This window comes from Pseudorca crassidens, chromosome 3 (genome assembly GCF_039906515.1).
Source record: "Pseudorca crassidens isolate mPseCra1 chromosome 3, mPseCra1.hap1, whole genome shotgun sequence".
NCBI lineage: Eukaryota > Metazoa > Chordata > Mammalia > Artiodactyla > Delphinidae > Pseudorca > Pseudorca crassidens.
In genome coordinates, this window is record NC_090298.1 from 169,776,233 (window position 1) to 169,803,510 (window position 27,278).

Consider the following 27,278-nt stretch of genomic DNA (forward strand, 5'->3'; position numbering starts at 1 on the left):
CCTGCTTATAATAATAACAATCATCATCATCATCGTCGTCGTCATCATCTTTCTGGTGCACTGTATTCATTCAAGAGCTTTATTATGTTTTATTTTTTTAATTTTAATTAATTAATTTCTAGTTGTCTGCAGTGAACATGGATTACTTGTAAAATTAGAAAGAAAACAATAAATGTCATTAAAAACAAAAAACCTGGGCATTAACTATCCCGCTACGTCCCCTTCATCCGTACTGCATATATTTTGTTATCTAGGTCTTTAACTAATTGTAGTTATATAAAACTCGTCTCATTTCCATTACAATGTCTTTTGGCCCCAGGGATGATAAATCGGTTTTGATTTGGGGTTTTTTTCTTTTGCAATTTGGTATAGGCTGACGTCCTTTTAGTGCACGTCGCTTTTTTTTTTTTTTCCCCTCCCACCCCCGCGCCCAAAATGCACATCGCTTTAAGCCCATTGCAGATACTGGGGGTTTTTTTAATTTTTTTTTTTTTTTTTTACAAATTTGTTTGTTAACACCAAAATAGTGGCTGGCAGTTGAATCAATACACGAAAATGGTATAGTCCTAGAAGGATAATAATAGATTAATAAAGTGAATGAAGGGCTAAGCGCAGGAAGATTGTAAATATCTTTGAACAAGAGATATTTGATATAAAATGATACATACTCTTTGATTCTATTTACATGCAATATAAAACAGGGAAAATTATTGTATACTTAGGTGATGAAACTAGAGGGAGAAAGGAAATGACCTTTTATAAGTTTAGGATATTGGTGACTAAGCGGGCAGGTGGCTCTCCTGACAGGTCATCATAACCACTGGGATGTGAGGTGTAGCCGCAGGCTCTCTTTCTTGTCCAGTTTGTGATGTCATGATGTTTATTTTGTCATATTTCTGTCGAGTGTACATTTTGTGCATTTTTCTGCATTGCGTTTTCAAATATAAAATGCTGTGATATCATCAATATAACTCACCATAGTACCACATTTATAAAAAGCTATCTCAAATAATCTCAATGCATGGATAAAAAGTGTTTTATACTATTTAACATCCATGACAAATTTCTTACTAATTTAAGAATAGATGAGAACTTTCATAATCTTTTGAAAGGCATCTTCAAAATTTTTTTTCATGATAGAAAGTACATATAAGTAGTCAAAGGTCACTTATTCAATAAAATTGCATACCCATCACCCCTTTAGCAGTCTCCTACATAGCCTAGCTGGTGCCAGGAGAAATAGGTATTTGAATTATAAAGGAAGAAAAAAAGTATCTTGTTGCTGAAACAGTTGTGCATATAGAACCTCAAAACCACATGGGGGTAACCATAAAAACGAAAGTGATTAACAGGTTTTCAGAATGCAAACCATATAAAAATAAACATCAATACCTTTCTAATCGTTACCAAAAAGAAGTTGAGTGTATAACTTAAAAGTTAACATGTCCAAAGGTAAAAATGAAATTATTCAATTATCAAAATAAGTCTAATTAATGAAACATATAGAGAGAACCATATGCAAAACATTTTTAATTATATTGAATGACATCAAAGCAGACTAAAATAAACGGAATGATGGAAAGGGTTCTAGGAAAGGAGAGAGCCATGTCACCACAATGTCAATATTTCACAAAGAGCTGTATGGTTGGTTTTTTTATATGTATACATTTATTTTATTTATTTATTTTTGGCTGCGTTGGGTTTTTTTTTAATATATAAATTTATTTATTTATTTTTGGCTGAGTTGGGTCTTTGTTGCTGTGCGCGGGCTTTCTCTAGTTGCAGTGAGCATGGACTACTCTTCGTTGCGGTGCGCAAGCTTCTCATTGTGGTGGCTTCTCTTGTTGCGGAGCACGGGCTCTAGGCGCGCGGGCTTCAGTAGTTGTGGCGCACGGGCTTCAGTAGTTGTGGCTCGCGGGCTTAGTTGCTCCGCGGCATGTGGGATCTTCCCGCATCAGGGCTTAAACCCGTGTCCCCTGCATTGGCAGACGGATTCTTATCCACTGCGCCACCAGGGAAGTCCGGGGATAAGGTTTTATTGTCCAGAATACATTAAAAACCTCACAGATCAGTAACAAAAATGCAAACAACCCAGTTAAAAAAACAACAAAGGACTTGACCTGCTGGAAGTCAAAGGCACAGTAATATATTTTCAATTTCATGCATCAAAATGACATACTGATATTTTACATGAAGTTCACCAAAGATACACCGTCCAGGTAAGCATGTACAAAGCAACCCCGTAAGTAACCATGACCCCTTACAAAGTTGGGAAAGAATGCTAATCTTCTAAGAAGCTACGTTGTTAGGGTCAGAAGAAAGGAAAAAAAAAAAAAAAAAAGATCTTTATGGTTGAGCAGGCATCCCATCTTTGAGGAGGTCTGGTTAATATATAAGGCAGATACTGCCCACTAAAGGGGAGGGAGGGAGGAGGCCAAAAAGGACAGAGAGAAATTTACATTTAAATTTTATTGTCCTGCCTCAAAATATACATTGTATTTCATAAAATGGATAAACAAAATATAGTCTGTACATAGGATGGAGCAGTATTTAACCATAAAATGGAAGAAAGCTCTGATATGGTGCAATGTGAATGAACCTTGAAATTATTATGCTGAGGAAAAAAGCCAGACACAAATGGCCAATATTGTATTATTCCATTTAGATATATAAAATGTCCAGAATAGGTAAATCCAGTGAGACAGAAAGTATTTTAGTGGTGATCAGGAGGTAGGGTTATCATGGATATAAAATAGCCTTATAATTTGTTTTTTTAAATGAAGATATATTTCACATACTCTCACATACGTTCACACTTTTAAGTGTAAAACTCAGTGGCTTTTTGTACATCGCACAGCTGTGCAACCACCGCTATACAATCTGAATAAGGAAATATAGACTTCTACGTTTCAAAATTCACTTGGACTGACTAAAGCCTGATCGGACACAAATTTCTTTGCAGTGTAAAATGCACACCTGAGAACGGTGACATTTCACACCTATGTATGTGCTGAGGCTGCAGGGAGGCTGGGGCCTCGGGGTCCGACTTCCCAGGGGGAAAGGTCCCTGGCTTTTGGGTTGCTGATCTCAAGCCCCAGAGGCAGGAAGCGGGGACGAAAAGTGGGACCTCCCCGTGTCAGGGGTCACACTTCAAAACCTAGCCTGACCCTGCCTTGCACGTGTTGATGTCACTGAGAGTTTGGTTCTTAACGGGCACATTCCCCCGGTGACTTCTCCCCAGTCAGTGTCCTGACTCCGGAGTTCACGAAGCCCTGTGTCTCGTCCTTTCTCATCCTCACTCCCGATATGGAGCGATCCGCGGGGAAACTGAATCTGGACTTCCAGGTGCAGGAGGAGGACACAGGGGAGCCGCCCAGCTGCGAGCAGATGCCACAGGGACCTCCTGGCTGGGAGCGGGTTCTTGCACGGAGGCCAAGTCCCGGGCTGGGGAATCAGCGACGCGTGTCCCTGTGGCCAGTCACTCGGAGCAGGGGCGGGGCCTGGTTGAACTGTCCAGTCAGCGGAGACTGGGCGGGGTCTCGACAACCAGCCAATCAGGGTAGGAAGGGACCAGGAGGACTGCCCATCGGGGCGGGGGCGGGGCAAGGGTTACCGCCCAATCAGGGCTCGGGCCCCGGAGCGCCGTCCAATGAGGGCGGGCGACGGGCGCGTTCCGAGCCCCCGGAAGTTTCTCTCAGTGGCCCGCACGCTGGTGCAAACTTGTCCCGCTCGGCCTTAGGTGTCGCGTCCCCGTCGGTCTTACCTGCCCAGGTCGGAGGGTCGCCTGGGGGACTCTTCAGAGAACCCGGAAGGAGGCGGAGATGGTGAGCTCGCGGCCCGGGGCCCGAACAAGGAAAAAGCTGCTTCGAACTGGCCGGACCTGCCGGAAGAGGCAGTCTGGCCAGGGTCTCCCTGCGTCCCACCCACTCCCGTGTCCAGACCCAATTCTCCCCCTCGGCCGCGGAGAGGGGACCCGGCTTCCAGTCCCGGGATCCCAACTTAACTCTCCCCCTTGGCGGCGGATTGGGGTCCGGGCATCCGGACTGAGCCCTGGGCGGAGTGGGCTTGCGAGGGAGGAAAGGACGGTCAGAAGCTGGGGGCGAGGGAGGTCTTCCCGGGATCTGACAGATAAAGTCAAGCCCGGACTTGGCAAGGAGACTGAATTGCAAATACTGTTGCGATAGCGCCGAGGCTCGGATCTCAGAGATATGTCAGCCTCTCCAACCGCGCAGAAAAAGGCTTTTTCTCTTCTGTGTGAGGAGGGAAGTTGGGCGAGTGAGGGCGGTGCGCGGACTGCGGGTCAGTGTGGCTGGACTGAACAGGGTCCCCTGGGTCTCCTGTTCTCTGGAGAAGCTGACCAGGGGCTTTTTCGGAACCTCAGTGCTGCTCAGGTGTGGGGCCGTCCCAGCGTTCCCTCCTCCTGTGGGGAGGGAGCCTGGTGATGTGCGTAAGAAATGGGACGGGGAAAAGTTGGTGGAGCCCAGATGTGTGAGTAGGTCAGGAGGGCCGGACCTCCTAATGTCAAAGGTCAAAGTCAAACTGGCTCCTGCTTTGTTATAAAGCAGAAACTAACACACCGTTGTAAAGCAACTATACTCTAATAAAGGTGTTAAAAAAAAAACCCACCAAAAAAACTGGCTCCTGCAATGCCTGCAGTGGTGTCACAGAGTGTCTTTGTTCTTAAAGGAAGGGCACAGATCCACAGTGACATTGCCCTCCATCCGTCCCCTGACCCAGGAGTTCCCCAGGTCCTCCTCTATCATGTTCAATAATAATCAGTATTGATGCCGCAAAGAACAAAGCGGTTTATTTGGGGGTCTTAAGAATTTCAATTTGGGGTACACAGGTTCTGGCAAAACCAGAGTGTTCCGGGGAAGAGAAAGAGTCAGGAGTTTATAAAGCACAAGCCACAAGGTTGTTAAAGTTGTCTGGCAGAAATTATGATTGACTCTGACAGACGCGGAGGAAAATTCAAGTAACCATTAAATTAAGAAGAAAGGGAATTTTATTCGAGCCAAACTAAGGATTATAACCCAGGAGACAGTCTCTCAGAAGCTCTGAGAACTGTTCCACCAGTTAGAAGTCGAAAACACAGTCATGTACATTTTTGAGATGAAAGATCGTACATCAAAATGACATACTGACATTTCACATAAAGTTCACCAAAGATACATAGTCCAGGTAAGCACGTACAAAAGGAGTAGTAAGACAGAAGTTACATTGCTAGCCTCAAAAGAAAGGGAAAATTTTGATCTTTACGTTTGAGAAGGCGTTCCCATTTTTGAAGAGGTGTGGTTACCGTGTAGTGCATATGCTTAAACACTAAGTGGGGAGGGAGGAGCTCCAAACAGACGGAGAGAGAGCGTTTTATGTTAAAATTTACTTGTGCTTTCTCAAAGTATAAATTTTATTTCATCACACAGGGAAGGAAATATTTGTCCTTAAGGGATAGGCTGTCACGAGTTATTTAGGGGAAGGGTCCAATAAGTATCTTGACTTTCTGGGTCATTGGGCAGATGTTCTGGATGCCTGCGTTAAGTCAGTAAGTGGTCAAAAGTTCAGATTCCATCTGGGCTGAGACCTGCATAAGCCCCACTTCCTCAGTGGCCTCCTGGCTCCATTTTAGAGCGCTCTCTTAGCAATACTGACTCCATTTTGATTTTCCTTTCACACCTGTCCCCTCGTGCCCCAGCCCTCGGACTAAAGGGCAGGGGCAGCCCTGGACAGGTGGGGATACTAGGAGGGGAGACTGAGTCAGCACTTTTCTGTTTAGGAGAAAGGGTCTGCAAGCTTTGGGCTGATGCTGTGTGGCCAGGAGCAGATTCTGCGTATAGCCCAGGATCCTGGCGGCCAGGTGTGGCGTCCCATAGAAAGCCAGGCGGTGAAGGGCTGAAGGCAACAAACGGCACTTCCGCCCTGCTCCGCCACGTGACCTACAGCTGGCCCTTCTCTCAGAATCAAGCCTGCAACGTTGTCAATCAGGGCCTGAAGGGGGTCCGTCCAATCAGGGCGTGAGGGATCGAGCCTCATCCAATCAGAGCCGGGGGCGGGCGCATCCCCCCTGCGGGGACGTCGCTCTCCGCCTCCCGGGAGTCCAGCGCGCCACATGGGGTCCAGGTGTCCGCTCGCTGTCCCTCTCACCTGCGCGGGCGGTCGGGCCGCAGGGCCGCGGAGAGGACGCCGTGAGAACCGAGAGCAGGGCTGAGATGGTGAGTGCGCGGGCCATGCGCTGAGACGCGCCGGGGCTCGTTCCAACTGGCCGGAACGGGCCGCGGGCCCCGTCTCCCTGTCCGCAGTCCGCACTCAACTCTTTACCCTCTCCCACGAGTCCCATCCACGCACAGGGTCTGAGCGCCCTGATCTGTTCCTGGGCCGGGAGGGCAGGGGGTGGGGTCCGAGGTAGCACAAGCGGAGCAGACGCTCAGGCGCTGGTGGGGAGGGGACCCGCCCTGGACCTGACAGATGAAGTCCAGCCCAGACTTGTCAAGCAAGGAGCCTGTATTGCGAATGCTGTTGCGATAGCGCCGAGGCTGGGATCTCAGAGAGGTGCCAGCGTCTCCAACCACACAGCAAAGGGCTTTTCTCTTCTCTGTGAGGCGGGTGAGAGCAAGGCTGTTTTTCAGGATCGGGGCTCCCTGTGGTCAGCGCATTCTCGGCCCAGGTCTGCAAGGGCTTGTTCTGCAGCTCATTGTCTCTTGGGGTGGGGCTGCGGGTGAGGGTGGGGTTGAGGTGGGGGAGAAACCTAAAATCAGGGGCCTGTGGGTGAGAAGCCTGATCAAAGGTGGGCTAAGAAATAGTCGTTGACCTTAAAAATAAAAATCAGCTGTTTACCAGCAAAAATGGGTTTATTTGGGAACAACAAAGAATTGCAATTTGGGACAGACAACGAATAGTAAAAGCCATATGCAAGTCCAAGGAACTTACTGGAGAGAAAGGATGGAGTTGGGAGAGGTTATAGTACTGAAGCAACTTCCACTGGAGAAAATGGAGAGTTCAGGGTGATGCTGGTTTCTCACTGGCTAGCTGCTGGGGTAGCCAGTTTCTTGAGCAGATGCCATGCATGCACATCTTTTCCTGTTGTGGCCTTCAATTGGTGATTCTTTCTTGTTTCCATTTGTTCTGTTGGGGTCTCTAATTGACACTTGTTCCTGTAACTGACATCACGTGGTACTGGCCGAGGCTCCCTCTTCTCCCCACCAACATCTTTTTTAGTGAGTTTTCTCTTAATTTTCACATGGCCACTGAGAATACTTGGTCAAGCCTGTAGCATAAAATAATCTAAACTTCAAAACAAGAGACCTTTATCCAAATGAGTTCCTGCAGGGGGAGAAGGGTCTGTTGCACCAGGCACAGGGGGCTCTGCAGGAAAGGGGACATCTGACCCCAAGATCTGCAAGCATCTCAGGAGTTGGGCAAAGAGAGTTTTTCTCTTATACAGAGGAGTAAACATCACCAGGAGGGACCAGGTGTGATGCTCGGATAGCAGATCCCTGAGGCCAGCCTGTCCTTAGGGGTCTGTCGTCTGGCTGCGGTGAGGCCAGGTCAGGGGGAAGGAGAGGAGCTGAACCAAAGTTTGGCCAACAAGCATTTGTTCTGCTTGGTCAGTGGGGGGAACAGTTCTGCTAATCACTGATGAGGTGGAGATGGGGCTCTGAGGGGACTGCGTCTGGCCTTGTCCTGGATGAACAAGGGGCCTCCGTGTGAGTCTTATCTGAGTCAGGTGGGGCACGGGGGTGGTTTCTTGCAGCCTGCCGTTTTCCAGAAGACCAAAGGGTGGGGGTCCTTTCACCTCCCATCGAAGTTTCCAGGAGCACAGGGCTCAGGGAGGGTTCAGCATTGTCCCCTGACACCTGTGAGCAGCCTCCTCTGGGTCCAGCTCAGCACTAATAGCTTCCCCTGATCCAGCTTCCGGTTTCAGCAAGTGTAAAATTCCGCATTCTTTCTGCCTGGTTTCTTCTCCTTAGTGAGGGTAGTAAGCGTCTCAGGTCTTTGCCCTTTCCTGCTGACTTGTATTATTCTGGGTATTTGGGCCTTAACCAGAGATGCCTCTGGGGAGAAGTGTCTCAGTACAGAAAATGTCTTCTCTTCCATTAGAATTTCAGGAAATGCAGGCAGTCCCACCCCTTCATGTGAAATGGGTGGACATACTGATTAAAAAGATTCATAGGAATCATAGTGGCTCTTCCATGCAGGGTGCAGAGTTCTGACACTGTCTGATTCTTGTCTACTTCCTGTTATTAGCTGGTCAACAGAGATGAATGGAAATTCTGTGAAATGTGACCAGTGCTACTGAGACTTGCTCACTTCTTTTTAGATGAGTTACAGCTCGTCATCATGAGGATATTAGTGAACTGATGCCTGTCTTCTGAAAGGGATGAGCAGTATCCTGTTCCTCAAATCATAAAAGTGCCCCAGAATTTCCCTAGGTGAAGGAACGTGGCCTTGGGTCCTGCTGTCCACCCTACCCCACTCCTACGCCGGTGGCCTCCAGGCCATAGAACCACCACAGAAGGATCTGTTTGTGGCATGAGCGTAGGGGAGGGGATCCACCTGCAGGAATGCTAGGGGTGGTTTGTCCTCTGAGGTTCTGCTGGCCTCAGCTGTTCCCTGACCTTTGCTTTTGGCTTCATCCAAGAGAGTTGATGCTCTGAGTGTTACGTGTGCACCCTGAGTGAGTCTGTGAAGGTCAGGCGTGGAGAAGGCTCCTTGAGCTCAACTGCTGTTGAGAGGGTTGATGAATTGGAGTTTCTCTGGGTCAGAACTTCAACTTGAGCGTTTCCTCCTGGGTGAGAATTGAGACCCAGAAGGAGGGGGTATTTCCACACTGAGAGAGGCAGCACAGGCGTGTGGAGCTCTGGAGCTCAGTCCCTCCCCCTGCCCTGGGGGCGCCCAGCCAGGCTGTGTGTCAGCAGGGGGATCCCAGCCCCCCAGCTCGGATGGCTTTGACCTTCTGACTTGGGGTTTCCTTGTGCACCGTGGGCAGCAGGCCGCTGATCTGAGCATCTCACACTTGGCTGCTCTTCCCTTTTGTTTCTTTGATGGAATCTTGTGTCATGTGACTCAGTGTGAGTACTGAAGACTTTTGTTCCGTTACTTGAAGGTGTAGATATTTATTCCCTTGGTTGGCTGGTAGCACTTCCCAGTGAGCGGCCCCCAGGGTGCCCATCATCCTGGTCTTATTTATTTATTTATTTATTTCCATACGCGGGCCTCTCACTGTTGTTGCCTCTCCCGTTGCGGAGCACAGGCTCCGGACGCGCAGGCTCAGCAGCCATGGCTCATGGGCCCTGCCGCTCCGCGGGATGTGGGATCTTCCCGGACCGGGGCACGAACCCGTGTCCCCTGCATCGGCAGGTGGACTCTCAACCACTGCACCACCAGGGAAGCCCCCGGTCTTTTTGTTATTCTTTGCAGCTTTACATATGTCCTTCATCACCAAGCATCATTTTGTTTGATTTTGCTTCTGCTGAATTTGTAATAAGTGAATATGACCCGTACCACACAAGTAATGCCACACAGAAGGCTTCTCTGTGGTTCTCAGCCCCAGTCTGTTTCACACGTGTTGGTTTCAGCGGTCACCTGGTTAAATCCTCCATCCAGTCGTGTGAGGCTTGAGTTGTCTCATGTTTAATTTTGATTTGTCAGCAGCGCCGTTAAACTCCTTGATTTTGTCTCCAAGTGCCAGTGCAATATAAATTTTGTACATGTGGAAGGAAAATTGTAGGATTGTAGATTATGGATATTTTCAAAATACTAGGAAGTGTGGATGGAGGGCTGGAGACGAGTGTTTATTCCACGTCATTTCCAGCAGATGGAGATTTGGAAATTCCAGCTTAATTTTGTTCATCTCAAGTGTGTAAAATGGATCTGCTTGTGATTGTATATTGGTCTTTACTGATAATCATTGAGTCTGAGCATTTCTTATAAGTGGTGGCTCATCTTCTGTGAGATAGTTTTCAGTTGTTTTCTCACCTTTAATTCATTTGTATATTTATTGATTTTTTATGTGTTATTTACATACACTGGACATTCATCTCTTTTCATTTCTAGGTATGGCAAAGATGTTCTCCCAAACTGTGGGTTATCGCTTCTTTTTTTCTTTTTTTTAATGTTTATTTATTTATTTATTTGGTTGCACCTGGTCTTAGTTGTGGCAGGCGGGCTCCTTAGTTGTGGCATGCGAACTCTTAGTTGCCGTGTGCATGTGGGAACTAGTTCCCTGACCAGGGATCGAACCCAGACCCCCTGCATTGGGAGTGCAGAGTCTTAACCAGTGCACCACCAGGGAAGTCCCTATCATTTCTTTTTATTCTACACTTCATGGACAATTCTTAACTTTAATAGCCTTGACCTGAATTTATCCACCTCTTCCGTTGTAGCTCTTTTTTCTTTTCGTGTATAGGAAAATTTCCCCTACCCTCAAGTCATGAGTGAGTTTGCCTGTAACTTCTCAATGTGTTCTACTTTCTTCTTTCACAGTTAAGTTCACAGTGAATTGGTTATTGCATGTGCAGTTACTAAGGAAAAAGATTTCTTATTCCCCTGTAAATACCCAGTAATCACTGCCCCTCAGGTCAAAGTGTCATCATCTGGCCCCTGCCCAGCAGCTTATGCTCTGGCGTTGATCCACTTGACAAAAACAGGTGGGCCTGTTTCAGTGCGCTGTTTTTCCATTGGTGTATTTGTCCATCCCTCTGTTAACACCATCCTGTCCTAATCACTGCAGTTTAAAACGCTTCAATGTCTGTTACGGAATATCCCACCACCTTGTTCCATAGAAAATTTTGGCTATTATTAGAAATTTGTTTTCCATTTCAGTTTTTAGAAGTAGTTTTTCTCTAAGTTCAAACAAAACAGAATCAAACCATCCCCAAAACAAGCCAATTTTAGATTTAATGGAATTTTCTTAAAACTCTTAACCTGTTCGGGAGAAGCTGACATCCTGGTCTCTTTTCTGTGGATATGCGCCATCCCTTCATTCATTTCCTTCTAGGATGGTGTTAGTCAATAATGTTTTGAAATTTTTCCATTAAATTGTTTTATATTTTTTATTAAACATATTTTAGAAAGAAAGTTAATTTTAATGACAATTAGTTTAAATTATTTATTTATTTATTTTTGACTGCGCTACGTGTCATCTTAGTTCCCCAACCAGGGATCGAACCCATGCCCTCTGCAGTGGAAGCTCCAAGTCTTAACCACTGGACAGCCAGAGAAGTCCCCTAATGACAATTAGTTTTAAAAGTCTATGTTAAGAAAAGTCTGTTTAAACTTTTACATTTCTACTGCTTGTTTCTTTTTTTTTTTAATTATTTTTTAAAATTGAAGTATACTTGACTTACAGTGTTGTGTTAATTACTGCTGTATGGCAAAGTGATTCAGTTATTTCTTTTTTAAAATATTCTTTTCCATTATGGTATGTCATAGGATATTGAATATAGTTATCTGTGCTGTACAGTAGGACCTTGTTGTTTATCCATTCTGTATATAAAAGCTTACATCTGCTCACCCCAACCTCCCACCCCATTCTACCCCCAACTCCCTCCCGCTTGGCAACCACCAGTCTGTTCTCTGTGTCCGTGATTCTGTTTCTGTTTCAGAGGCAGGTTCATTTGTGTCATATTTTAGATTCCACGTATAAGTGATATCATATGGTATTTGTCTTTCTCTATCTGACTTACTTCACTTAGTATGATAATCTCTAGTTGCATCCATTTTGCTGCCAATGGCATTATTTCATTCTTTTTTATGGCTGAGTAATATTCCATTGTGTACACATACCACATCTTCTTTATCCATTCCTCTGTTCATGGACACTTAGGTTGTTTCCATGTCTTGGCTATTGTGAACAGTGCTGCTGTGAACATAGGGGTGCATGTATCTTTTTGAATTATGGTTTTGTCTGGACATATGTCTCAGAGTGGGATTGCTGGATCATATGGCAATTCTATTTTTAGTTTTATGGAGAATCTTCATACTGTTTTCCACAGTGACTGTACCAATTTACATTCCCACCAACAGTGTAGGAGGGTTCCCTTTCCTTTTCTCCGCACCTACTCTCCAGCGTTTGTTATTTGTAGACTTTTTAATGATGGCCATTGTCACTGGCATGAGGTGTAGTTTTTATTTCATTTCTCTAATAATTAGTGATGTTGAGCATCTTTTCATGTGCCTATTGGCCATCTGTATTTCTTCTTTGGAGAAATGCCTATTTAGGTCTTCTGCCCATTTTGGATTGGGTTGTTTTTGTTGTTGTTGTTGAGTTGTATGAGCTGTTTATATATTTTGGGTTTTTTTGTTTTTGTTTTTGTTTTTGTTTTGCAGTACACGGGCCTCTCACCGCTGTGGCCTCTCCCGTTGCAGAGCACAGGCTCCAGAGGCGCAGGCTCAGCGGCCATGGCTCACAGGTCCAGCCGCTCCGCGGCATGGGGGATCCTCCCAGACCGGGGCATGAACCCGTGTCCCCTGCATTGGCAGGCGGACTCCCAACCACTGTGCCACCAGGGAATCCCTGTTTATATATTTTGGAATTAAGCCCTTGTTGGTCGCATCGTTTGCAAATATTTTCTCCTGTTGTGTAGGTTGTCTTCACTCTCCTCTATTAATAATTTTAAAAATCAAGCATGTATGGCAGATCAGTGTTAGAGAGATTTCTGTGTCTGTTATTACCAAGAGCTCAGAGTGAGAAATATGTTTGAATACTTGAAAAGACTCTGAGCAGAAACAAGACTTGAAGTGTGGTTTTATGATAAACCACTCAGAAAACCTCAGTCATCCAATACTAAAAACACAGAAGATAAACAGGCATTTACTAAACTCATTGTCTCCAGCACATGACACATGACATATTAAGGCATCTTTTGCTCCCATCCTGGTATATGTAGCAAAACAACACGTTTTAAATAGAAACCAGCACTTCTGCTCAAATACATTGGGCAGCTTTTTTTTTTTTTTTTTTTTTTTTTGCGGTACGCGGGCCTCTCACTGTTGTGGCCTCTCCCGTTGCGGAGCACAGGCTCCGGACGCGCAGGCTCAGCGGCCATGGCTCACAGGCCTAGCCACTCAGCGGCATGTGGGATCCTCCCGGACTGGGGCACGAACCCGTGTCCCCTGCATCGGCAGGCGGACTCTCAACCACTGCGCCACCAGGGAAGCCCAGCAGATTTTTTAAAATATATTTTCCAATTCTACATACCCTGAAAGCTCTCATGGTCAATCACATCTTGACCCAAGGCAGCCCAGCAGTGTACACAGATATCTGTTTACTAAAGAGGAGCAGTTCCCCATTGAACAATAGGAAGGAACTACAAAGCAGATAATGTTTAAAGTTCCAAGACTGGTATTTCAATTGCTTTCAAGCAATTTATGCCTTAGTGATAAGGAGATAGATGAGATGATTGAACGTGAGAGTCCATTAATATGGATCCTGCAGGGGAATAATTGTTCATTGGTATTTTGCCCCATTGGGATGAGAGTTTGAAAAGCACTTCATATTTCTTTCTTTCTTTCTTTTTTAATTTATATTTTTGGCTGCGTTGGGCCTTCGTTGCTGCACACACGCTTTCTCTAGTTGTGGCGAGCTGGGGCTACTCTTCGTTGTGGTGTGTGGGCTTCTCATTGTGGTGGCTTCTCGTTGCGGAGTACGGGCTCTAGGCACATGGGCTTCAGTAGTTGTGAAACACGGGCTCAGTAGTTGTGGCACGCAGGCTCGGTAGTTGTGGCTCATGGGCTATAGAGCACAGGCTCAGTAGTTGTAGCACACAGGCTTAGTTGCTCCGTGACATGTGGGATCTTCCCGGACCAGGGCTCAAACCCGTGTCCCCTGCATTGGCAGGCGGATTCTCAACCACTGCACCACCAGGGAAGTCCTGAATCTATTTTTTAAACAGCTTTAGTTGACATATAATTTATGTACCATAAGGTTTCCCTGTTCAGAGTGTAAAATTCCAGGGTGTTAGTATATTTACAATTGTGCAAGCATCCTCATATTCTGATTTTAAATCATTTTTATCACCCCAAAAGAAAACTTGTATCTGCTGGCAGTCACCCCTCATTCCAGGACTTCACCCGCCCTTGGTCTAGGCAGTTTATTAATCTACTTTCTTTTTCTTTTTTTAAGGGGAACTTTATTTTTATTTATTTATTTTTGGCTGTCTTGAGTCTTCGTTGCTGTGCAGGCTTTTCTCTAGTTGTGGCGAGCGGGGGCTACTCTTCGTTGCCGTGCGCAGGCTTCTCATTGCAGTGGATTATCTTGTTGTGGAGCATGGGCTTTAGGTGTGCGGTCTTCAGTAGTTGTGGCACGTGGGCTCAGTAGTTGCAGCACACAGGCTTAGTTGCTCCGCAACATGTGGGATCTTCCCGGACCAGGGCTCGAACCCGTGTCCCCCTGAATTGGCAGGCAGATTCTTAACCCCTGCACCACGGGGGAAGTCCTATTAATCTACATTCTATCTCTATAGATTTGCTCATTCTGTGCCTTTCGTGTAAGTGTTATGTGGAGTCTTAATGTTCTTAAAGTTTATTGGTTTTGTGCCACCGATCAGTACAATATTCCTCTTCTGGCAAATAATATTCCGCTGTGAGATTATATTGTATTTGCTTATCCAAGTCACTTGATGATCTTTTGATTTGTTTCCACTTTTTGGCTGTCATAAGTCATGCTGCTGTGAATATCTGCGTATTAGTTTTTGTGTTGGTGTTCGCTTTCACCTCCTCTCTTGGGTAGATAGATACCTAGGGTGGAATTGCTGTGTTATGTGGTGACACTGTGTTATCATTTTGAGGATCTGCTGGACTGTCTTCCAAAGTGGCTTCACCATTTTACCTTCCCATCAACAGTGTGTGAGGTTCCAACTTCCCCACATCCTTGCCTGCCCCGCCTTGCCTTGTTTGTCCATCTTATATCCATCCTGGTGGGTGTGAAGTATCTGCCTGTAGCTTTGGCATTTCCCTGATGAGTGTCGTCCAGCATCTTTTCATGGGCTTATTGGCCACTTGTATTTATTCTTTGGAGAAATGTCTGCTCACATTATTTGTCCATTATTTATGCATTATTTGTTTTTCTCGTTGCCCTTTATTTTTTATTGTTATCCTATTAGTTTTTTAAAATGTATTTAAAATACAAGTTTCTTATCAGGTGTGTGATTAGCAAACCCCAGTCGCAGACTCAGGCAAGGCAGCCTTGCCTTCTTTGTAGCTGATGTATTTGGAATTTTTTATAATTTAGATTGTCAGACTATATTTTGGATTAAAATTCTAATTTATAAAAATAATTGCTTGCTTTATATTTCAGGGGTCTGGTGTCATCCATATTGTCCTAAAGATAATAACTAGGTGTTTTTTTCTCTCTGTTTAAGTCTCCTTTGGCCCTATTGCCGTCAGATCCTTCTGCGACTCTTCTTTGTGGAACATTTTCCTCCATTTCTGGGCACATGATTATCTGAGAGGCCCTGCTGGCTTGACAGATCCCTCAGGAAACAGGCCATCTCTTACCCCACAGCTGTCCCAGGCCGTGGGCCCTGGCCTGCCTCTGTGCCCTCGGTGTCCACCTCATCCTGGCAGGGGGTCGTGTCTGCCTCTGTTGGATATGAGGGGACTGGCCCAGGCTTTTACATGCTGTTCAGTCCAGGCGAGAGTTGTTCAGATGCAGCGGCCCTGGAAAATCAGTGTTCACGACCTCCTGACAGTCTGCTCCTGCTTGGAGTTTCAAGGAAATAACTTTTGACCAAACGAAGTATTCATTTCCTTCTTATCTGAATGATGATTTTATTTTCAGTCTTTACCACCTCAGGTTCTGCTCTCTCACTAAAAACAATTTTTTTAAAAAATTGAAGTACAGTTGATTTACAGTATTGTGTTAGGGGACTTTCCTGGTGGTCCAATGGTTAAGACTCCGAGCTTCCACTTCAGGGGGTGCAGGTTCAATCCCTGGTCAGGGAACTAAGATCCCATGTCCTGGGTGGTGCAGCCAAAAAGTTAAAAAAAAATAAATTGTGTGTTAGTTTCAGGTGCACAGCAAAGTGATTCCCTTATACACACACACACACACACACACACATATATGTCTGTATATATCTATAGTCTTTTTTTCCAATTATTTTCCATTATAGGTTATTACAGTATATTGAATATAGTTCCCTGTGTAAATCCTTATTGTTTATCTATTTTATATTTGGTAAAAAACAGTTCTTTTTAGTCATGTGTCTATAAGTCTACATCTGTTGTTGCTGTTACACGTTGCCTCAGTTTCCAGCACTTAGCATCACTGAGTAAAATGCATTTGATTGACTTGTGTGTGTTCATTTCCCACAAGAGTGTAAGCTGAGGAGTCCTAGGAATTGAGTCCGGTTTCCGACTGCCAGCCTCCCCATCCTCCCACACATGAGGGTGAAGAGGGAGCCTTGCTGACACGGAACCTGTGGCTGTTTCAGGACTCGGTGGTCTTTGAGGACGTGGCTGTGAACTTCACCACAGAGGAGTGGGCTTTGCTGGACCTGGCTCAGAGGAAGCTCTACAGAGACGTGATGCTGGAGACCTTCAGGAACCTGGCCTCCGTGGGTGAGGACAGCTTCCTCCCTGCACTTAGTCTTTAGGGAACAAATATTTCTTACAATGTTCTTTCTTACTGGAACCAAGGAATAGGAATATGTTGAAAAACAGGCAGACGTGGTCCCCACCTTTATAGAACCTACCTAGAGTCAAATAGCTTTTCCATGACCATAAATATTTCTATATTGAATTGATTTTTATTGCTCTTGATCAGAATCCTGAGGCTCCCTAATTGTGTAAATGTGAGCATGGTCTCCAGTGTTACTTTGGGGCAGTGAGAGCAGCATTACGGTTTTCACCCTGTGAAAGTTACACTGTGATCAGTACACATTTGACATGATAATCTTGCTGTAGTTAAACTCACACTCACCCATCCTCAGTGATTTGAGGACCAGAGAATCAGCCCATCTCATGGAGGGCTTGTTGTCCTCCATCCTCCCCCTGAGAAGCTTTTCTCCACGAGCAGGACAGCCACCACGCACCATCTGATCTCCTAGTGGCAGCTGGGTCACTGGAGATAGGCTTCCTCTAGGGCCTCTGTGCCTGCGATCACCAGGAGGGCACACCTCTTGGGAGGAGCAGGTTCTGTATCAGGGAGAGATATTTGGACATAACTGTTAGAAACATGACTCTGTCTTTGAGAAGTGACGTTTGTCGTTAACCTGGCTTCCCTGTTGGACTTTTAATCCATCGTTGCCCGCTTGAGAAGTCTTTCTGTAGCTCCTTTTATAAAGGGAGCATTTGGGAATGTGCATTTTGCCCAGTTTCTTGCTACTTTGCTTCTCTGGTAATATTGATCTCAACATCAGTCTCCATTCTTTTTGAGGTATTTCTTAGTGGACAGGCTGCCATTTTGACTCATTTTCTCTACCATTGCCAAAGTTCCAAATAGATGAGGTCTTCAGAGTTTTTCTTTGCTTGAGTGATAAGTTAGGTTCTGGACCCAATTGCATCATGTGTGTATCTGTGTGTTTGTGTGTTTAGGCTCCTCACAACTGGTCAACTCAATTCTGACAGCATCTACCCATGGTAGCCTCAAATTCCACAGCTTAAGGGTTCAGTCCTACAAGACTCACCCCTGGTCTTCACCTGCCCTCATCTGATACCAGTTTCAAGCTCAGGTTGTTACCAGTACTTGTGACCAACTGACTATAAATGAGAGAGGTTCCCGTGACCCCCCTCCTCAGGTTCAATTAATCTGCTAGTACACTCACAGGACTCAGAGAAACATTTCATGTACTTCATCACCAGTTTATTATAAAAGGATATAACTCAGGAACAGTCACATGGAAGAGATGCATAGGGCAGTATATGTCAGAAGGGTTTGGAGTTTCCATGCTGTCTCCAGGTGCCAGTCTTCCCATTATCTCCATGTTTTCACCAACATAGATGCTCTCTGAACTTCTTTTTGCTGGGGTGGGGGAGGTTATGGAGGCTTTATTACATATGCATGATTGATTAAATCATTGGCCATTGGCAAGTGATTGAAACTCTGGCTCCTCTCCCATCCCCAGAGGTGCTGGGGTGTCTGGGGGTGTGAGTGGGACTGAAAGTTCCATGCTTTAGTCACATGGTGTCTCCATTGGCAACGAGCCCCCATCCTGCGCTGCTTTTCAACAGTCACCTTCACGAATATAAACCCAATTGTGATGGAAAGGGCTTGTTATGAATAACAACACTTATTTCACCCTTCTGACCCTGAAGCATTTTCAGGAACTGAGAACAGAAGATCAAATATTATTCCATTGCTTTTATCACTCAGGAAATTCCAAAGGTTTTGGGAGCTGTGAGCAGGGAACTGTGGATGAGTACCTGATTTATGTGAGAAGTGTATGTTGGTCATCTGAATGACCAAATATATATGTATATATTTCTTATAAATCACAATATCACACATATATCCTTCCTTCCTTTATAAAACTATTTTACATTTTTGAATCAGCGTATGGAAAAAAAGTACAAATGGCCTCTTTCCTTTATCCCACCATTTCTTTCCCAAGGATTTAGTTATGTTACAAATTGTGGCAGGTTCTTGCCCTCAAGTTAAAACCAGTAGATCAAGTGCTCATTGGGATATTTTGGAGACTGGACTATGCAGTGAAGAGAAAATAGTAAGATTCACAAGAAATGATTCCTGCTCTTTTTTGGGAGAAAACTGGGCATTTCATAACATGAGAGATCAGCGTGTAACCCAGGAGAGGCATTTGAGGTGAGTGGCACTCCCACAAGGAGAAGGGGGATCTCGGCAGAGTGTTAGACTCACTTGAAATTAAATAAAAGATATAAACCTAGGTAAACAATTGTGTACTCACAGAGTTTTTACAACACAATACTTTTATAAATGTGATGTAGACATTGAGCATCTGAAACTTAATTCAGTAGGAAATTTCAATGATCAGGAAACCCAATATGAAAAAAACACTGAAAGTTATGGCTCTGTTTGAGCCCTCAGCTGGAGCATTAAACTTGTTGAACTTTGTCACAATGCAGAGAGTGCCAAAAACATGCCAATTCAGTGCACATGGCAAATACGTAGTCAAAATAATCATTAACATCCATCAATAAATTATTAATAAAGAAATCTTTTTTTTTTTTTTTTTTTTTTTTTGCGGTACACAGGCCTCTCACTGTCGTGGCCTCTCCTGTTGCGGAGCACAGGCTCCGGACGCACAGGCTCAGCGGCCGTGGCTCACGGGCCCAGCCACTCCGCGGCATGTGGGATCTTCCCAGACCGGGGCACGAACCCGTGTCCCCTGCATCGGCAGGCGGACGCTCAACCACTGCACCACCAGGGAAGCCCAAGAAATCATTATTAATCCCTAATACTGTGCTTCCTACTTTGAACAGAAATCATTTGGTGGAGAGCCTCTGTGAAGGTAAAGAAGGCCATCAATGTCTAGAAACCCGGAACCAGCTTACACACCTTACTGTGCATAAGGGTTATCTGACTGCAATTCAGCCCTGTAAATGCACTAAGTGTGGAAAAGCCTTCAGGGATTGTTCTTTCCAGAGGAATCAGCAAAGATCTCACACCAGACACAAACCTCATCCATGTAAAGAATGTGGGCAAACCTGCACCTGTGTCTCATGCCTAAATCCTCCTGGTGGAACAGACATTGTAGAGAAAACTGACAAACGTCAGGATGATGGGAGAGCATCTAAGAGATATGTGAAAAGTTACAGTAGCAAACAGTCTTTACAGTGTAAGAAATCTAAAAAATCATTCACTTGCCTGTCATCTGTCCAGCGACATGTGAGAGGTCATTATGGACAGAAAATCCACGTTTGTGAAGTATGTGGGAAATCCTTCAGTTATTATTCCCAGATTGCACGGCATGTGAGAACTCACACTGGAGAGAAACCCTATGAATGTAAAGAATGTGGGAAAGCTTTCACTCGCATCTCACACTTCCGAGAACATGTGAGAATGCACACTGGAGAGAAACCCTATGAATGTAAGCAGTGTGGCAAAGCTTTCAGTTGGTGCACTTACCTTCGAGAACACATGAGAACACACAGTGGAGAAAAACCCTATGAATGTAAGCAGTGCGGCAAAGCCTTCCCCTATCTCAAATCCCTGCAAGGACATGTGAGGATCCACACTGGAGAGAAACCTTATGTGTGTAAGGAATGTGGGAAATCCTACAGTTGTCCCAAATACTTTAGAAAACATGTGAAAACACACAGTGGAGTAAAACCCTATGAATGTACAGAATGTGGGAAAATGTTTATTACTTCCTCATCCCTTCGACAACATATAAAAACACACAGTGAAGAGAAACCCTATCAGTGTCAGCAGTGTGGGAAAGCCTTCAGGTATCTGATATCCCTACAAAGACACATGAAGACACACACTGGTGAAAATTCTGAATACAAAACTGTGGAGAAGCCTTCCTTCTCCCTTAAAACCTCATTGTAAATGGAAGCAATCACATGGAGTGAAATCTTATGAATGGAAAGAATGTGGAAAAACCTTCAGCACTTCACTTATTTTGTAAATGAAAACTCAGGGCACAACAGAAATCTTTTGTTATAAACATGGTTTTTCCTTTGTAAGTGCCTCATCCTGAATAGGGATCCCAGTGTATTAATTTCTAGTTCGTGTTGCTGATCTGAACACTTAAGATAATTAATTATCCCTCCATGTCCCCTTCATCTGTACCTCATATAAAACTTGTCTCGTTTCCATTACACTGTCTTTTGAACCCAGGGATGTTAAGCGGTTTTTGGTTTTGGGGGTTTTTTCGGGTGCAACTTGGTATAATTTTAGATGAAAAAAGTTTTGATTCTTACGTCCCATTGTTTTCCTCATACGTGATCATGAGACCTGTATTGTTGAAATGTCTTTCCTGGTCTACTGTTACAGATACTGGAATTTTCTGACTCACTGTTTACCCTCCCCTGGAGTATTAAACTGAAATGTATGTCTTTTCCATGTTTCCTTGTTGCATATATGTCCTCACAGAAATTAGTAATTGTGCAAGGTCTTGGAGGACATTCTGTCTCATCTGATTATATTCATAAATTTGACTTCTGTTCATGTCCATGATCTTGGTTGGAAATTGGACATGATCCATGGAGTTAAGAAGAGTGACTTGCTGGCATGAAGATGAAAGTTCCTGTCCAGACAGTTCTACTGAATTGTGTTGTCAGCTTGGGTGAGGTGGGAAACTGTATATCCAGAGTCCTTCTATTAGTGGTTCGGAATTAAAGTTCATGGGAAGAAGAAGATGCATGAGGTCTGGAAAGCAGAAGCGGGGAAGCCATGATTCTTGGGTCTTCTGTACCATCAGGAGACAGAGATGCATGGCAACCTGGTGAGCCTGAGTTCCAGCACCGTTTTCTGACTTCTGGCTCTGCCCATGTGGAACAGCCCCCAACCAGACATGTGTTTGATGTTAGTTCCCTGTTGGGCAGCAGATTCCACACTTGTCCACAAGTTCTCTCATGGATCTTCTTTGGTTTTCAAGTGCACACAGATACTTGCATGTTCCTATGGCTCTTTGGTGTCCATCAGCCTACTTCTTCAGGCTTCAGAAGATCACCTAGTGATTTACTCATATCCTGTGACCCCCCCCCTTCATGTCCAATGATTCTCATAATTATGTGATTTCTGTAAGAAGCATCTTGTTCCTTTAGTAGAGAGGCTGTTTCCTTCCCAACCAAATGCAGGAAACTTACTTCCCTGGTTGCACTGTTGAGGCTGCACTGACCCTACATTTGTTGTTTCTGGATACTTCTGTGATTGCAATAAGCACTTTTGAATGTATTTGGCCTATTGTGAGCGTTTTCTCTCTCTCTCTCTCTCTCTCTTTTTCTGACTCTGTTGGGTCTTCGTTGCTGCGCATGGGTTTTCTCTAGTTGATGCAAGTGGGGGCTACTCTTCATTGCAGTGTGCAGGCTTCTCATTGTCATGGCTTCTCTTGTTGAAGAGCATGGGCTCTAGCAGGCTCAGTAGTTGTGGCACTTTGGCTTAGTTGCTCCACGGCATGTGGGATCTTCCCAGACCAGGGATCGAACCCGTGTCCCCTGCATTGGCAGGTGGATTCTTAATCACTGCACCACCAAGGAAGCCCATGTTTTCTCTTATAGCTGACTGCTCTCTAAGCCATAAACCTACTATATTTACTTACCTTGCATTTATAGATGTGATTACCCAGTGTTTAATTATTTCATTTTTTAAATGTTTTGTTTGTATTCATACTTGATATACCAGAGTTGTCAATAATTATACAATAATCAGAAAAACAAGCTGCAAGTTGGTGTCCCACTATCCCCTATACATTGGTCCGTCTATCTGCATGATGGCTTATAGTACTGAGAGAAATAGCTTCTTCACCTGTACCTTCCAAACCTCTTGCAATTTAGGCTATTGGTGAATTATAACCTGAAATTATAAAGACGATTCTGGGAAGTATACATCCCAGCCTTACCCATAATGAAATAACGCAACGCAATAGAACCATATCTACCTTTCATTGACCTTTCATAATTAGCACAGTAGGGGCTAGAGGGATATGAAGATGGAGGTTATATATATATGAAGTATATATATATATATATATATGTGTGTGTATAAAATATAAAATATTTCTGGTTCCAGAAAATAGTATAAGCAGAACAGTAAAATAACTATTTCAGATAACACTGGAAGTTGATACTTAAATGGATTATAAAATATATAAAAGTATACATATACTGAGTTCAGTAGTGTCCCCCCAAATTTTATGTCCATCTGGAACCTCAGAATATGATCTTTTTTGGAAATAAAATCTGATTTTATTTTAAAAAATCTGGGAGACAGTAGGTCCAAAATGGGGTCACTTGTGTTAGGCAGCCAACCAAGACTTAATAACGAACCAAACTGCAGCGTCAACTTTTCCCAGGAATGTGGCCTTTAACCAGTGAACCTGGTATTTCCTGGTCTACAGTAGGAGGTATTTCACTGATAGACTGCCTACACTTCTGTTCCCCTCAGAAGGGTGACCTTGCCTGAAACAATGCACTCTTTGCTAATAACTTTCCTTTTTCTGTCCCTTCTCTGTCTTTAAAAAAACGATTATTTCTGCAGGTCTTTGGTCCTCCTTTCTGCTTGCTAGATGAAATGCTGCCTGATTCATGAGTCGTTTAATAAAGCCTATTAGATGTTTAAAAGTTACTCAGTTGAATTTTTGTTATTTAGCAGATTTGGTGGCAGTGATAGGATCTGAGGTGAACTTCTGATGGCATTTGGGAACAATGAGAAACACAGATGTGGTACGAGGGAACCCTTTGAGTTCACTGTCTTTCTGATTATCTCTGAGGGTTATGGGTAAGTTCCTCTTGGTTCTGATCTCTACTCTCTTTCCCTTGAGCTCTCACTCTTTTTAGTTTGCAATTTCCAGGTGTTTGAGTGGAAAACTCCAACCCTTTTTTTCTGTCCCAAGATCCACATGGGGACAGTTAGTAGCAGCTTGCAGTTCCCCACCCATGTGGAGTTCCTATTCCACAGTCCCCATTTATTGAGGTCTGCTGGATCAACCCTTTCCCTACTCCACAATTCCACAGAAATTGCTGGTGGTGCACACAGAGCTTCCTCTTGGGAAATCTGCAGTAATTAGGTTTGTGCTGTGACCAACACAACCTGCTGCACCTGGATCAACATTTCTGGGAAAGTTGAAACTCAGTTACGTGAGCTCACTGAGTAAGCCCTTTGGCTGAAAGAGGTGACTCTTTTGGTGGGGTCTTTCTTTGACTTATTTGATTTTGATTGGTTTGGGCCATGGAGAACGTGGCTGTAAAGTGCACTCTGAACATTGGGCATTATCTTCTTTCCACTAATAATAATAATACGCTTTCTGGTGCACTGTATCCCCTCAAGAGTCTTTAATGTGTGTTCATAGCTGCTAACCACCAGGCAAATGACCTAAGACTGGAATGTCAGAAAAGAAACAAGAGAATGACCAAATTTAAAATGGAAACCTGGGCTTCCCTGGTGGCGCAGTGGTTGAGAGTCCGCCTGCCGATGCAGGGGACAAGGATTCGTGCCCCAGTCCGGGAAGATCCCACATGCTGCGGAGCGGCTGGGCCCGTGAGCCATGGCCGCTGAGCCTGCGTGTCTGGAACCTGTGCTCTGCAATGGGAGAGGCCACAACAGTGAGAGGCCCGCATACCGAAAAAAAAAAAAAGGAAACCTAAAGCTGTGACCTGTGAATATCACAAGGATTAAGCAAAAAGTGTCATGACATATGGATACCACACAAAGGATCAACAAAATTCACAAAGCTGTGAGAACTACAGGGTAACAGCTGAGTGGTACTAATGCCTTAAATTTTGAACACATTTCTCAGTAAAGCTGAGACTGATCAAAAGAGGGAAATGTTTAAAAAAGGAAACTATAGGCCTCAAATGGAGTCACTTGTGTTAGGCCCCAGCCCCACTGCAGCAAACTAAGTCTTAATACCTAACTGAATAGCAGTGTCAATTTTTCCCAGGAATGGGAGATCTCTTCCCAGGAAGAGATGCCAACCTGGCATCTCTTGGCCAACTGTAAGGTACTCCACTGGTAGACCCCTTCGGTTTCCCTTAGGAAGGTGACTTTGCCTGAAACAATGCATTCTTTGACGATAATTTCTTTTTTTCCACCTCATTCTTTCATTTTCTTTAGCTCTTTGGAGCTCCTTTCTACTTGCTAGATGAGATGTTGTCCAATTCATGACTCATTTAATAAACACAATTAAATCTTTTAAATATGATCAGTTGAATTTCTGTTTAACAGGTCTTTTCAGATATACTCAACACGAGTTCATAACAGATTAGAGTAGGTCTGGTCCAACGATGGACGTCCTTTTAGAAAGAGGGAACTTTGGACACAGACCTGCACAGAAGATAGATATGTCCTCACCACATGAGGTAAAAAGGAGCAAATTGGCATGATCTGTCCACAAGCCAAGGAATGCAAAGGGTTTTTGGCAACCACCAGAAGCTAGGAGAGGGGCCTGGAACATTCTCCGTCACAGCATCCAGAAGGAGCCAGTGCTGCCAACAGCTTGATTTCAGAATGTCAGACACCATTGCTTTGTTAGGGGACCTGAGCAGACTAATATAGTTCCTAAGGCAGCAGTAGGCCTTAGGTAATTTTAGGATAGCCAGAGGCCGGTGCACCTGGAGCAGAGTGAAATGATGAAAAAACAGCAGAGGTCAGAGGACAGTGTGAGGGTGGTAGGCACATCATGTATTGATGCACTGGCCTGCCATGGTGCACTGACATTGGCCGTGAGTGACATGGAGCCTAAAATTGACCAGATGAGGCAGCTTCACAAGATCCTTCTGTTTCCTTGAGAACAGGCACTAGGATGATGCTGTCAATCAAGGTAGTAGATCAGACTGGGTTGGTAGCAGTGGCAGTGTTGTATGGGGTTAGAGCCCAGACATAATTTGAAACTCAGGCTATTAGAATTTCTTGATGGCTGAAAGTTTGGGTGAGAGGAAGAATCAATGGTTCCTCCATTATTTTGCACAGAAAAAACAAAACCCAGCATCACTGAGTTGCTATAACTGAGATGCAGGTTGTCAGCCATGGAGAATAGTGCTGGAGTGTGACGAGTCCAACTCAAAGTGTGTCGGGATGGAGATGAGATCAAGACAAGCTGAAACAGAACGTAAACCAATAAGACTTATTAGGTTTACTACAATTTAAATTTTTTTCAAAAATGTTACTAGAAACGTTGGTCCAAAGAGTGAAAGTAACTGCTAGCAGTTGAATCAATACGTGAAAATGGTATTGTCCTACAAGGGTATGGATGACTAACCATTTTCAAAAGAAAGATATTTGATATAAAATTGTATATACCATTTATGTTTTCAAAGAACCAGCTGTGAATTTCATATATCTGTTCTATTTTTTTTAGTCTCTATTTATTTCTTCTCCAATCTTTGATTTCTTTCGTTCTGCTAACTTTGGGTTTTGTTTGTTCTCCTTTTTCTAGTTCCTTTAGGTGTAAGTTTAGATTGTTTACTTGAGATTTGTTTTGTTTCCTGAGGTAGGCTTGTATCACTGTGAACTTCCCTGTTAGAACTGCTTTTGTTACATCCCATAGATTTTGGAATGTTGTGTTTCCATTTTCATTTGTCTCCAGTTATTTTTTTATTTGCTCTTTGCTTTCTTCAGTCACTCATTTGTTATTTAGTAGCATATTATTTAGCCATCACGTATTTTTGGGTTTTGCCATTTTTTTTGCTTGTAGTTGATTTCTAGTCTCCTACTGTTAAGTTCAGGAACGATACTTAATATGATTTCAATCTTCTTAAATGTATTGAGACTTATTTTGTTACCTAGTATGTGGTCTATCCTGGAGAATGTTCCATGTGCACTTGAAAAGAATGTGTATTCTGCATTTGGGGGTGGAATGTTTATATATATATATATATATATATATATATATATATATATATATATATATATATATAGTAATCTAATGTGTCATTTAAGGGCAGTGTTTCCTTATTGATTTTCTGTCTGGATGATCTGCCCATTGATGCAAGTGGGGTGTTAAATTTCCCTACTATTATTGAGTTACTGTCATTTCCTGTCTTTTTATTTGCTAATACTTATTTTATGTATTTAGGTGCTCCTATATTGGGTGCTCCAATATTTACAACTAGTATTGCTTCTTTTTTGTTTGATCCCTTGATCATTATGTTATGTCCTACTTTGTCTCCTGTTAGAGTCTTTGTTAAAGTCATTTTGTTTGATATAAGTATTCCTACCCCAGCTTTCTTTTCATTTCCATTTGCATGGAATACCTTTTTTTTTTTTTTTTTTTTTGCGGTACACGGGACTCTCACTGTTGTGGCCTCTCCCATTGCAGAGCACAGGCTCCAGACGTGCAGGCTCAGCAGCCATGGCTCACAGGCCCAGCCGCTCCGCAGCATGTGGGATCTTCCCGGACCAGGCCACAAACCCGTGTCCCCTGCATTGGCAGGTGGACTCTCAACCACTGCGCCACCAGGGAAGCCTGGAATATCTCTTTTTATCCCCTCATTTTCAGTCTGTGTGTGTTTTTAGATCTGAATTGAGTCACCTGTAGGCAGCATATATATGGGTCTTGGTATTTTTGATCCATTCAGGCCCTCTTTTGATTGGGACATTTAGTCCATTTACATTGAAAGTAAGTATTGATTGGTGTGTATTTATTGTCACTTTGTTTATTGTTTTCTGGTTGTTTTGTAGTTCTTTTTTTGTTCCTTTC

General features: G+C 44.0%; 1 protein-coding gene across 3 annotated transcripts in view; it reads left to right on the top strand.

The window, feature by feature from the left end:
* LOC137222662 (zinc finger protein 77-like) overlaps window positions 1-20,979 on the top strand; it is a 43,719-nt gene extending 22,740 nt beyond the window's left edge. Inside the window, exons 1-5 of one of the 3 annotated variants that reach the window (XM_067734236.1) lie at window positions 3,669-3,824; window positions 5,774-6,209; window positions 16,431-16,557; window positions 18,577-18,757; window positions 19,396-20,979. In XM_067734236.1, the coding sequence (XP_067590337.1) occupies window positions 6,207-6,209; window positions 16,431-16,557; window positions 18,577-18,757; window positions 19,396-20,467 (1,383 nt within the window). In that variant the 5' untranslated portion in view covers window positions 3,669-3,824; window positions 5,774-6,206 and the 3' untranslated portion in view covers window positions 20,468-20,979. Of the gene's footprint in view, window positions 3,825-5,773; window positions 6,210-16,430; window positions 16,558-18,576; window positions 18,758-19,167 lie in introns of those variants that run through there. The other 2 variants (XM_067734232.1, XM_067734237.1) reach the window with 2 other exon arrangements.
* The last annotated feature ends 6,299 nt before the right edge of the window (window positions 20,980-27,278 follow it).